The sequence below is a fragment of the Haliotis asinina genome, chromosome 9 (assembly GCF_037392515.1).
Source record: "Haliotis asinina isolate JCU_RB_2024 chromosome 9, JCU_Hal_asi_v2, whole genome shotgun sequence".
NCBI lineage: Eukaryota > Metazoa > Mollusca > Gastropoda > Lepetellida > Haliotidae > Haliotis > Haliotis asinina.
In genome coordinates this window covers 42,801,314-42,815,380 of record NC_090288.1, presented here as the reverse complement: position 1 = coordinate 42,815,380, position 14,067 = coordinate 42,801,314, and the positions used below count along the sequence as shown (strand labels likewise).

At 39.3% G+C, this 14,067-nt stretch overlaps 1 protein-coding gene across 3 annotated transcripts in view; it reads left to right on the top strand.

Annotated features, from left to right (window-relative positions):
• LOC137296806 (plexin-A2-like) overlaps positions 1–14,067 on the top strand; it is a 191,219-nt gene that overhangs the window by 170,567 nt on the left and 6,585 nt on the right. For 2 of the 3 annotated variants that reach the window (XM_067828665.1, XM_067828666.1), the window contains exons 23-35: positions 671–864; positions 2,280–2,357; positions 3,046–3,112; positions 4,134–4,280; positions 4,592–4,757; positions 8,768–8,895; positions 9,300–9,387; positions 10,746–10,849; positions 11,623–11,715; positions 11,947–12,116; positions 12,395–12,607; positions 12,987–13,062; positions 13,861–13,935. In XM_067828665.1, coding sequence (XP_067684766.1) covers positions 671–864; positions 2,280–2,357; positions 3,046–3,112; positions 4,134–4,280; positions 4,592–4,757; positions 8,768–8,895; positions 9,300–9,387; positions 10,746–10,849; positions 11,623–11,715; positions 11,947–12,116; positions 12,395–12,607; positions 12,987–13,062; positions 13,861–13,935 — 1,599 coding nt within the window. The remainder of the gene's footprint in view (positions 1–670; positions 865–2,279; positions 2,358–3,045; positions 3,113–4,133; positions 4,281–4,591; positions 4,758–8,767; positions 8,896–9,299; positions 9,388–10,745; positions 10,850–11,622; positions 11,716–11,946; positions 12,117–12,394; positions 12,608–12,986; positions 13,063–13,860; positions 13,936–14,067) is intronic. The other variant, XM_067828668.1, reaches the window with a different exon arrangement.

Sequence of the window (14,067 nt, the reverse complement as noted above, 5' to 3'; positions counted from 1 at the left end):
TGAGACCCCCTTAAAACGAACTTGGAATAGTCTGTTTAGTGTTATTGGAGAGTCCATTGGAGTTCTGTGTGTTGATATGTTTCAAGTGTCATTTTGAGCCTTTGTTTTGTCTGCAGACTTCTAGAATTTTTTAGTGTTTAAAATTTTAATGGGTCTAAAATGTTGTAAAAAGTATGCAACATCCTAGAATACATTTATGCAGATGACAATAGAATGAAGGACAACGGTCTGACAGGTCAATTTGGCAAAGTGATGTTTTCACATGAGAATTCACAAATCTCTCAGTGCTGCCATTATGCTAATTAGCCCTGCTAGCTTGTCACATTCACATCAAAGAGCTGCTGAAGGGATTCCAATTTTTGTGTTTCTTTAGCTTATTCTAATGAAGATCTTTAGAGCATGATAGTGCATATTAATTAAGGTCTTGGAGAAAAAGGAAACATTATCTAACTTTTTAGGAACTGGATTTAGTTGGGGTTCATTAAGTTTTCATTTTCTTTTAATAGAGTGTAAATGGATTTCTCTTTGGTAAACAAGCTTAATGACACTGAATTATTTTTGAAAGGCCTTTATTTTAGTTGTCATGATACGAGAAAAAAAGATGCATTTAAAGATTTGATAACTTGCTACAAGATGATGAGATTAAAGTGATGACAATTTTATTCTTCAGGTTGGCTATCGACGAAACCAGGAAGATGTAGAACGAGGATTGGCTCTCTTCTTCCAACTCATGAGCAACAAGACATTTCTCCTCATTTTTATCCGGACTCTTGAATCCAGTAAAACATTCCAGCTTCGAGATCGTGTGAATGTAGCATCTCTCATCACTGTTGCTCTTCAAACCAAAATGGAATATGCTACCGAGTGAGTAACTCTGTGAGGGGTTTACAGATTGTGGGTGTGTGGACTTGTAATTGGGTATGAGGATGAGATTGTAAATAGGAAAAATGGGATACTTTATGTTGGTGGTGTTGAGAGCTCTCAGAGTGTCTGTGTGAGGAGTTAGGCATGATAGTGCTTGTCATTGATCGCATCATACAGGAGTTTTAGCTCACCAAGACTGAAGTAGCTCACCAAGGCTGTAGTCCATGTGACCTACAGACCAAGCATGGGGACAGTGTTCCGTCGATGCTCTGTCGGTGTTACTTTTTATGTTTACAGTCGATTTCTCAGAAAGTATGGAAGGAGTAAGCCTGCAACTGTAAGCAGATTTCTTGCTCTGCCTTTGAGACTTGGAAATCTATTGAAAATGAAGTTTATATTGATTTAGTGGAGGTTGTTTTTGCTTACCAAGAAGTTTGGGAATATCATGACCCATATGTATAATAAGTCTTTATGCAGTGACATTCATACCAGTTTAAAGTAATGTTTTGTTGTGGCAGTTCACAGAGTGAGCGGTTGTATGTGGAGCTTGGAGCAGCTGTTGCCTAAATCAATATCTCTTCACTTTCTGTCACTGAAATTGCAACCCTTGTAAATTTTTAGTGTTGACTTAAGTTTCAGAGGCTACGGAAATGGAGAGCTTGTACTATTCAGTTAAAGAATTTGCTTGGAAATATGACAACTGAGATTGAGAACATTTGATCAGGCAGTATGCTGCCATTGATCTCAGGTTAGAAAATGTCAGGCTGAGAATTGAGTTGAGCAGGATTTTTATGAAAGAAAAAGTTTTTACAGTCTCCATTAAATATTCATGATCCTGCAAAGGATCATTCAGACATACTGTACATCAGACATCATCATCATCATCATCATCATCATCATCATCATCACCACCATTCTCATCACTAGGTTTAATTCATTGAACAAAGATTCATGAGAAATGATGATAGAACTGTATTGAGCTCTCCTTACCAAACTAAGTCACAAGGTCAGACATTGTAGTATCTGGAGTAGGACCTGTTTTCAGTGTGTGGCATCTATCCTCGAAGACCTCCTCTGGGATTGATGGGAAGTCTCCCATGAGTCTGTATGAACACCTGACATGCTTGTGTGTCGTCTGTAGTTGATCCTAAAAGACCCATACTGGGATTGAGAGAGTACCCCATGAGCCCGGGTGCACACCTGAGGGTGTAAGATTCTAACCTGGCTCATTGTGTACCACTGAACCTTGTCTGTCAGAAGTGGTGCTCATTACATCAACCGCTTGTTTGCCTGGACCAAGATGTTTCCAGGCTGCAGTTGTACATGTGACATTATTGACTGATCATCAAAGAACATTCTGTTCTGACTTACATTCATAACCATGTATTGATTACCACTGTTTTTTTTTGTTTCAGTATTCTGAAAACCTTGCTAGCAGACCTGATAGAAAAGTCAGTAGAGGGTAAAAATCACCCTAAGTTGTTACTGAGAAGGTAAGTTGGCCCTAACAACAGCTATCCAGATATTACAGTATCACAAGATATTTCGGTATAAAGTCCCTAGTCTTCTGTCATGCATGTTCAGATGGGTGATTAGTCTGGATCTGGTGGTGGCAACATGTCATCTGGGCCCCGTTTCAAAAAGCTCTCGTAAGCCTAAGATCTTGTAACTTTTCTCGTAGCATCCTTAGCTCCTGTGTTACAGTACAATAGGCACAATGGTTACGAGAAAACTTACGAGATCTTAGGCTTACGAGAGTTTTGTGAAACGGGGCCCTGGCTGATTGTGTCCAATCAACAGTTTGTTGCTCATGCTATCAACCACGTGTTTATATCTCTAGTATGTAAAGCTGGTTTCAGTCACAACATGACTTTAGCCAGCTACGTCAGAAGATTTTAACAGATGGTACTTGATATTACCCTGCCGGATGCCTGGGGTCAAAGGAATAAAACAAGTACAGTCTACTGTATGCTGTGTCTGACTCAGAGTACATGGGTGTTCATGTTAAACTTTGACATATGTACAGAGTGTGACACTGAACTGGTGCTTCCTACTATTGCTGGACATTTGATTGATCAAAATAAAAAAAGAAAGCTGACCTTCTCGCATTATTGTGTTAGTCAGTCAGTAAAGATGGTAAAATGTATACAGCATTAATTGGACATTGTCGTCTGTTTTCAGGAATGAATCCGTTGCTGAGAAGATGTTGACTAACTGGTTCTCTTTCCTCTTGTACAAATTCTTGAAGGTGAGAAAACCAACAATACAGCTGTTGAGTTCCTGTTTGTTGTAAACTCTCCCTACTCTCTGTAGCAGTATGGTAAACCAGGTCCCTGTTTATGTTGTGCACTCCCTCCCTACTGTCTGTAGAAGTATGGTAAACCAGGTCCCTGTTTATGTTGTGCACTCTCTCCCTACTGTCTGTATGTAGAAGTATGGTAAACCAGGTCCCTGTTTCTGTTTTGCACTCTCTCCCTACTGTCTGTAGAAGTACGGTTAACCAGGTCCCTGTTTATGTTGTACACTTTCAGGCCCCCCTAATTAATGGAAGGAATTATGGCAAATTTGAAGGAATTGCATCTCAAATGTAAACAAACGCATCCCATTCGCGAAACAATTGCAGCGATATCCATAGTTATATCGGAGCTATAGATTATTTTTTTAGGAAAAGATCGTCACTGCAAAAGAGCTTCATAATTCATGCCCCTGGATGCTTCCGATGTTCAGACGTAAACAGACTTATGACGCTCTTTTGCAGTGACGATCTTTTCCTAAAAAAAATAATTTATAGCTGCGACAACACCTCATACCTAAACACATTCAAAACGGGTGGTCAAAGATGGATAACAATGAAAATGAAAACAGTAGAAACTAAACTCACCGAGATGGGTGCCCCATCCAGTGACGCTATGTTTTGATGTGTGAGTTTCAGGACACGACCGACAAATCACGGAACTGAGCCAAGAAATCTCCGAAGATGGCCGATCATGTTTCCAGTATTACCGACATTGTTTCCAATGGGGGCGTTGTGTTTATGTTATTACCGCTAAACTACCAATATCGCTGCAATTGTTTCGCAAGCTGGCCGCATTTGTTTACATTCGAGATGCAATTCCTTCAAATTTGCCATAATTCCTTCAGTTACACAGGGGGACCTGGCTTTTGCCCTACTGTCTATAGAAGTATGATAAACCAGGTCCCTGTTTATGTTGTACACTGTCCCTACATGGTATGAATGTATACTAAGCAAGGTCCTTATTTCTCCCCAGGAATGTGCAGGGGAGCCCCTGTTTATGTTGTACCAGGCTATAAAACAACAGGTGTCCAAGGGTCCTGTGGACTCAGTGACCAGCGAAGCTCGGTACTCCTTGTCCGAGGATAAACTTATCAGACAGCAGATTAACTATAAGATTATGGTAAGTAATTTATATACTCTCATCATACTTAAACATACTTGCAGGTCAGTTTATGCCATGCTCTTTGTCAACCATTGATTTTAGTTGTCCAGAATGACTTATTAACATTTCATGGACTGTAGCATATAATTCATTCATTCATTCTTTCACTCTTATTTCAAGACCTAAGTGGAATTGACAAAAACTTGTCCAACTTTTTCTTGCATAATTTAGCATTATAAGTAATTCCAGCAATGGTGCTGTGCTGGTCAAGTTATTATGCAGGAGAATGGTTCCAAGTGGCATGTCTGAGTTATCCCCCTTCATTGCAGACACTGAATGTGCTGGATATGGACAGCTATGCAGAGCAGAAACAGACACACACAGTCAAAGTACTCGACTGTGACACAATCTCACAGATTAAAGAGAAGATACTTGATGCCATGTATAAAAATGCTCCATTCAGCAGTCGACCAGCCAAAGAAGATTTAGATTTGGGTAAGCTGGACTGTGACTAACACTTACATGATAGTCATGTGACTCATCACGTGATCAGAGTCATCTACAACAAAAACTCTATAGGCATTCCCCACCCTGACCCACATAACAGTATTAACACCCATCAACATCCCCATTCAACTGCCTCTTAACCTCCTTCAACATCCCTCTCTCTGTCCCTCAAACACCATCAACATCCCCCTTCCCTGTCCCTCAGACACCCATCAACATCCCCCTCCCTGTCCCTCAAACTCCTCCCCACACCCATTAACCACCCATCAGTTTCCTCCTCTCCACCTGCACAACTTTGCTCACTCACCCAAGGAAGGGATGTTGCCACCTTGTTGTACTGATGACTGCTGATGTGGTGCAGTCACGTGCCTGTCGATGCATCGGTGTTTGGGACTTGCAGTCCAGTGATTGTTTCTTCATATGGATCACACTCCGATAATAGGCTTTATGACTTATTCATGCAGACATGAAATTGATTAGAAATAGTGCTCCTACCTGCACCATTGTAGCTTTTTGGTCGTAAATTGTTAAAAATTATGTGCTTTCTCAAAATGATGGATTGTGATTTTTTTTACTCACATGATTGCTCCGTTCGATATTCATCATCCAAAAGTTTATTAAATTAATTGTGAAAGCTTGCCTTTGATATAAGGGAAGCAACTCTTGATTTTTTCCAAACATGCCTTGATTTGAGTGAATTCTGTTTCATGTTATTCAAACTTGTCAGATGAGGCAAAATAAATTTCTGAAATTTTAATTATTTTTTGCAAATATATATCTGTAGAAAAACTCTGAAAATTCCAATCCATTTAACTGTATGTGATCAAACAATGTTACTGACATGTTTGAAGTGGTGCACATTTCCGTCATGTTCATATCATCCATGATCTGCTTCTGGCTCACTGCCAAGTAACGCACATTTCAAGCAAATAGCAGAGTAAAATCACTTGATTCCTCATCACTCTCTGAAAATAACAATGTGGAGACCGAGATTTCTGTCTATAATTTAGTTAAAGTGTAAAACCAATTCTATTTGAAAGCTGAAGTTGATTTTCTAGATCGGTTCTGTTGTCATTATTTCAGTTTGTTCTGTGTAGTAATGTTTTTATTTCACATGTGTTGTAAATATTGTGTAATGATATTTTGGGGGGAGTGATATTGACAATCTGCAGTGTGTGATAGAGACCAGCATGCTGGGTCGGGGAGGACAAATTGGGGTGGTGAATGACGATTGCTGCATGCCCCATGATATTCCATCTACTGATTGTTAATCTTCTATTAGTTCCATGTATTAACCCCCACTAGTTCATGGACTTGACAGAACTATCGATGATACTTACACTCACAAAATATGTAAGAGTTTCATTTCTTTAACAATTATCTTAGCTTGACCGTAAGGTCTCTCCTGATAGAATAGGTTTATTGATTATCACTGTATCTCAAGGAACAAACGTCTGCCACATCATCCCCTATTTCCGTTATGAATATATGTCCAGTTTAAAAACACACATATCACCTGACTTTTGCCTTGTTACAATGATCAATCTGTTGCCAAGCAGCACATGCCACAAGTCTATTCATCAAAGCAAGAGTTAACACATCACAATGATGTATGTAGCTCTAGGCTCTGAAGTAAATGAACAAATGGAGTTCAAGTAGATGAATTGTGGAAAATAACCCTCATATTTCAAAAACTTACCAAAGTTTTGAAAATTTATGAGTAATTGTGTAAATACCTGAGATACGAACTCACCTGGGATGGGTTTTGGATCTGTGATGTAAGACAGAGGAATGGTTGAGACGCATGCTGCTCCATGGCCATGCTGGGGTGTGGGAGATTATGTTGTTGCATGGCATTAGTAGCTCTTCCACTTTGTTTATCTCTAGCTGCTTCTAATACATCAAGCACCTGCAAACATGTCATGAATGTCAGTTATTTATGTGTCAAATACACTATTCTCTATCAGCATCCACAGTTCTGATCTTGTCAACCAACATCAACAACAATTCTCAATTTGTATTCAAAAGCCGACAGTGGCAGTTTTAAATGTGATGTTTCATTTGAGTAGCATTGAGTTCTTGATAAGTCTAAATGCCACCTTGTGTCAAGAGAGATTTGTTTTTTGACACAAGTCCATTTTGGTTCAGAAGAAAAAGAATGAGTAAATACCAACAACATACACAAAACATTCTGTTCGCATCTTGATGTTCATTTCAGTTATTTCTGTTTGCATGTGAATGACATTATCTTTATCCTTTACATTCTTTTCTTTCGTAACTTTTATTAGCTAGTTAGTACTAATTTGCTGTTGAAGCATTTCTTCTTGTGTTTGTTTTTGTACTTTATTCTGATTCAGTTCAAGAACAAATGTTGACTTTTCTATAAGGCTGGCCAAATGAACTGGCCAAATTAACATTCAAGACTCTAATTAATGCACCTTGATATATTATGGACAGAACTTGGCTTCCTTTTATGCATTGATACATTTTGAGTGCTTGAATATATATATATATAGAATCATTGTAGACCTAGAATGCATGTTCACCTGGGTTGAGGACAGAGCTTGGTTATTTTCATCCATTTTAAAAGGAAATAATCTTTTGAACTTTATTTAATATTTCCCCATGTAGAAAAGTACCTTTTTCTAACATGTTTTTAAAAATAATTTACCTGTTTACATGAGATACCTCCATGGTGCTTTGTACATCATGACAGTGATGATGTTTCTTGCTCCTGTTTCCTGTATCAGCACTGTAAATGATAATGTGTTAGGTGGGGCAGCGGTTGGCCATTGACAGTCCTGTGTTTGACTCTCATTAGGAGATAAACATGTGTTGGCAAATTTCCAGGTGTTATTGAGGATTTGAAGCACAGGTTTACATTTGGAACTGATGGCATCAGCCGGAGGTTTCAAATGAAATATTCCAGTGCTTCAAATACTCAATAACACCCAGAAATTGGCCAGCACATGATGTTTATCAACATTGTGAACAAAAAGTAAACCAAAGGGTTTTACTGTCTGCACTCATTTATATACGGGTACAGCAGTAAAGTGTCATTAGCTGGCCGTTTCAGCTAGTTCCCATGGTAGCATCTGGAGCTGCTCATTTGTGATGTTATTCTGACTTTACTTCACAATATGATTTGAATGACGTCACCACTGTTGATGACACAACAAAACAATTGCTTGCGATGTTTCTACGTGAACAGCACCTGTTATTGAAGTGAATCACAATCGTCTGTAAGACAAACATTATCTGCAGTTGATTTCAAGGTTGGATTTCAAGACAAAGAATGGTGACAATTAATTGTATCAACATTTGGTTGGAGTGGTTGTATTATAAGGAGGAAGTGAGCATGGTTTTACGCTGCTCATAGCAATATTCCAGCAATATCACAACCATGGACACCAGAAACGAGCTTCACTGTATTACAAGGAGATATCTCATGTACTTACCTCCCTTTGATCCCCTTCCTATTTGTCGTTTCAACAAGTGACATCTGTCTGATTCCCATTGCGCTCAACGTGGTACAACAGTCTCAGTTGAAGGGAAATAACTCTCATCCAGGTTTGAATATCTGTGGTATATTTTACACACTGACCACAGGAAATTACTTTTTTTAATACTTTAGTACTTTAGTAAGCAAGTGGACAGTTTGATTTGACCAGACATAAACAGTTGTCCTTTACTACGCCATTTGACACATTTCTCCAAATGTCTGCCATACAATGATAAAGCAACAAATTATGTCCAAATGAGTTTTTATATTTCTTCACTGCTCCTGTTTCCTTAGTAACAACATTTGTTTTATGTCATACTGAAGTCTACCATTTGAAGAGTTCTTCAGGGGATCAAGTTGTACCATATTGATCCATTAACTGCATGTACATCATCATCGTCGATCATCATCATATGGTTGTCTCCCTTGGCATGCTAGAGGGCGCTCCACACTGCAGAGCGGGGTTAATGGGGTTGTGTCATTTCCTTATTGACAGTTTTATTTGGTCATCCACCAGAATGGCTCTGCCATGAAAAATCTCGACAGCTGATTCTTCATGACGAGGACACATCGTCGAAAACAGAGAGTGACTGTAAGAGATTGAATACTCTCAACCACTATCAGGTAGGTAGCACACTTGGGGGGCCTATTGAACGAGGTCACTTCCACTCTGGCCTTCTCTAGGCCAAGTAAGCATGGACACTGACGCCAAACCCCTCCAGGGTGAATCTGTCAAGGAGGGATCAGTCCCCACTCTGCCACATCTTACACGACTTGTAGCTTGTGTTCTGTATGACTTAAAGCTGTTGCCTAAAGTGCAAAGATTTAATGTATTCTACAAAATGACAATGTATCTAAACACTCTCAGTATATTACAATACAGTAATGCCAGTTAATGATCCTCTGGAAATTGTCAGGAAACCTTTGTATCCCTAAACTAGCATACCTTCAACAACAGTTATCATCACACTACAGTAGGAAGTTGACATGACAACAGTGTATATTGACTGTCATCTGATATTTCCCAGGTTCCTGATGGAGCGTATGTGGCCATTGTACCCAAACAAGATTCTGTGTACAACTCCTCTATCATATCAGATAAATCAAACAAGTTTGGTGAGTATCTTTGTCTAATACATCTGACATTCCAGAGGACATTTCAGTGTCTTCGTGAAATTACCCAGATTTGCCATGTTGATTCAGTCAACTCTATTGATACAACCAGCACATGGATGTGTAAAGTACCACAATTTGCCATGTAGTAATTGGTAGCTTTGGACCCGAAACCTTGACTGGGGTTTGAACCCCAGTTGTTCCAACAATGTTTTTAGGTTTGATAAAACCACATCCTTGCTATTGTGTTTCACCAAAATGATAAAGTTGTGGTCTCTGTTAACACAACTGGACAGAACTGAAATACAGTAGAACATGGATATAGCGAACAAACGGATATAGCGAACAAATTTAAAAGTCCCGTCAATGGTCCCTTTATAATAACATTAAAATTATACGTGAATAACGAACTCGTAAGTAGCGAATTAACGGTTATAGCGAACTGATTTCCTGACCCCAAGCCCAATTAACGACGTGAGTAGCGAACTCACTCAGTGTCAGCTCTGTGTCAACTCAACGACTTAGCGGTATACATCAACCTTGTGGGCGGTGAATCAACATTGTTTAACCTCGTTGGCGGTGAATCAACATTGTTTGATAGTCATTAATTAATTAACAAAAGAAACACATCGTGTTTAAAAGCTTGACTGATACACAGATCTTCAGTTCGCTCTCATCTCACATCTAAGGGAGGCTTTGTTATTCCTGTGCAAGATAAAAATATGTAGCCCATGTATATACGTGTATCTTCATCTTTATAAGCCAATATGGCGGTCAAACGTGAATAACGAACAACGGATATAGCGAACTAAATCCCTTGGTCCCTTGGAGTTCTTTATATCCGTGTTCTACTGTATTGATAAAAGTAGCATTAATCCCATTCATTCTGATGCTGTAACACGAAATGGAGCAAGTCAACATTTTCCTCGGACCTTACTATCCTCTGTCACTGGAGCTCCTAGTTCAGTTTTACATCAGAGCTGCCTGTTTCAGACAAATCTATATATTTGTAGAGACTAATCATTACCAAAGCTTGTGTGATACAAGCTAACTGTGGTATATAACACCTTTAATACTCTGGTTCTTGAAATATCAGCAACATACAGCAATATGGTTAACAGTCCTGCTGGCTCAGTAATGAATAGAGTGGAGCTGTCTAAACCAGCACTCACTGTGACTGAAGAAATAGTCCGGTTAAAACAATGTCCCAAATTGTCGAGTTGATGATAACTGTACAAACCACAAACTAGACTCCGATTTTATGCTGGTGATGACAACTTGCCGGAATGGGCAGATGCCAGTTTTGACAGCTTCCACTGTATTCTGCATATCTAAAGTAATTTGAACCCTGTTTGTTTCAGACCAAATGCCATTTAATCGGAGCCCACCGATGAGCCGTACTGTGATATCACCTCAGTCTGTTACTGTTGACTTTGACAACAATGGAGTCAAGTTCTACCATTTAGTAAGTATAACCTCCCCAGTCATCAAGCCAGACACAGTGTCATAGTTCAAGTGGCTATAGTTTCGGGGAGTTAGTTCAAGTACTTGCATCATGGGAGCTGTGTTCAAGGTCATCAAGGTCATTCCCTAGGTCATACCCGCCAATACAGCTTCTGACCGGTAAAGATCCCGGATAGAATAGGTTTTCACCAACCCATGCTTGCCACGAAAGTTAACTATGCAGAGGCGACCAATGGGATTGGGTGATCAAGCTCGCTGACTTGGTTGACACGTCATCGGCTCACACTGTTGATCACTGGATTGTCTGGTCCAGACTTGATTATTTACAGACTGTAAGATTAAACTCACTCACTCACTGAATCACCCAATATAGCTTGCAAATAACTCAAGGTCAAGAGACCTATGACGATGTCAACTTTTTGGTGGGGCTACAAGGTAGTTCATGACTTCTCTATAAGATTATGCACATTGTGAAGTTTATTTGTGAGGTGTCTAGGTTATTTTCATTACAATTGCTTTTCCTGTCTATATTTAGGGCTCACACATTTAATGGATCTATAATGTTAATACATGTGTTTGGCAAATGATGATAGTCTTTTGAACTTGGTACTAAGATCACTTACTATGCAGCATAGTAGAGAACAATCTTTATTTTTTTTATTTCTGAATTCCACACACAGATTTTGTACGTTGCCTGCATGCCACTTCAAGGTGTACTTGTAAATTATGTCACATGGTAAGCAGATGGAATGCTGATTTCACGTGTGTCTGCAGGTGCGTCACCATGACACTGATCCCCAGAAGGAGGGTGACCGTGGGAGTAAGATGGTGACAGAAATATACCTGCCCAGATTGCTCGTTACAAAGGTAAGAACATACCTTACAAAATATAGGTGTGAGTTATGAATATTCATTCATCTGCCTATATGCTGATTAAAGATGTAGATTTTCTTCTTTGCTATTAAGGTATGGAGACCTGGAGAGATCTGGCTGTGTTTGTATAGAATTGTACCCAGAGGACATCATGCAATCATGTGGATCTCCTGATGCCCAAAACTTGTGACATAGCACTGATGTAACCCTGTCTTTGTTCTTCAGGGTACACTCCAGCAGTTTGTGGATGACCTGTTCGAACGTATATTCAGCACAGCACACCGCGGTTCCGCACTGCCACTGGCCATCAAATATATGTTCGACTTCCTGGACGACCAGGCTCTGCTTCACAACATACAGGAACATGAGACAGTCCACACGTGGAAATCCAACAGGTACAGGAATGTGGTTAAGACAGGTTGGACTGCACTATTAGCCCTTCATAGTACAGATACGTTTAGCATTGAGTAGTACTTTCTGTATCCAGCCTTTTACTTTCTGTATCCCATAGAGTTAAGACTACACCTCTAATGTACAGACTACCCATATGAAGCACACACCACCCCTGCAAAGTACGGACTACCCTTATGGTGGATGGACTATCCCTACAAACTGCTTCTATTCAACCACAGTTCAACTGATATGTATATCATGTGTGTTAATTATTTTTCAGTCTACCTCTTCGTTTCTGGGTAAACGTGATCAAGAACCCCAACTTTGTTTTCGATATCTACAAGTCTCCGATTGTGGACTCGTGTTTGACAGTGGTTGGACAGACGTTCATGGACTCCTGCTCTGTCAGTGAACACAGATTGGGCAAGGACTCCCCTTCCAGTAAACTACTCTATGCCAAAGATATCCCCAAATACAAGAAATGGGTGGAGAGGTAACATAGAAACTTTCAGAACGAGTTTTGTCACCTCTTAGACACACAGATTCCTATGTCACATTCTGAGTTAGTAGTCTAATGGTCAGTGTTGGGAAAAGTGCTGGGTTTGAACCGCCAAATAGACACTCGCTCTTCAATCAGAGGTTCATAACCTCAATAATGCTTTTATGAAAACACCATAAACTCTCCCATGTAATTCCATTGATATGGCGTACGACATGTGAAAGGTCCGATGTATCTGTGTTAAACCTTTTACTTTCTGTATCCAGCCTTTTACTTTCTGTATCCAGCCTTTCACTTTCTGTATTCATGTTCAGGGCTGATGGATTATATCTTGCATTGTCTGCATGTATTCTATGGATCTGTCTTTCCCCAGGTATTACCAAGACATCAAAATGATGCCTGCCATCAGTGATCAAGACATGACAGCCATGTTGACAGAGGAATCAAGGGTAATTATAAACACCTCAAGCATGTTCATTTCCAAGAGGGTCAAGTCTGAATCAACTGAATCAACTGAATCTCCTGAATCAACTGAATCAATCTCACTAGTTGCTGAATTGTACTGAATTCCTCTGACTGTAATAAATTGTACTGAATTCAGTTATAGTTGGTGAATTATACTGAAATTAATAGAGGGTGATGATTGTGTCCTGAATTTAGTAGAGGGGTTACATTGTCATGAATTTAATAGATAGGGATGAATCTTCATGATTTAATTGAGAGTGATGAATTCAGTAAAGGGAAATGAATTATTATGGATTTGGTTGAGGCAATGATTGTGTTCTCGGTTTAGTAGAGTGTGGAAGTTGTGTCTTGTATCTTGTGGTGGGGTATGAATTGTCAAGAATTTAGCAGAGGGGGATGAATTGTCATGAATTTAGTAGAGGGTGGTGATTGTGTCAGAAATTTAGTAGCGAGTTCCAGGTCGTAAGAGTAAACGAGCAGACCTGGCTCTGATTTCTCAAAACAAACATAAAACCGAGTTTGAAACAAAGTATTTCCCAGAGTGAACTGAAATCAATATTAAACACACAAACATAGTACAATTTGAGTGTGGTGGATAAATTACTTAAGTTGTTAGGGCTTTTTCATTTTCAAAATGCACTTGATTTAAAGCTTCAGCTGATTTAATTTGTCAAACTCAGTTTAAAATTTGAGTAAAAGCTAAATTTTGTTTTAAGAAGTCAGGGCCTTGACCATGTTAAACTTACATGTACAGAAGTAAATGTGAAAGTGTTGATTTCCAGTTACATCAAGGAGAATTCAACACAAATGCTGCTCTGATGGAACTGTACAAGTACATACAGAAATACTACGAAGAGGTGAGAAACATATCTGGACAAACTTTTTGATCAGAAACATAATCCAAATTAGAATGCCAAGTAAGACTTCTCAAACTTCATCAAAACGGCACTGCAGACTGGTCACATTCATTCAACCAGCACTGTAGGATA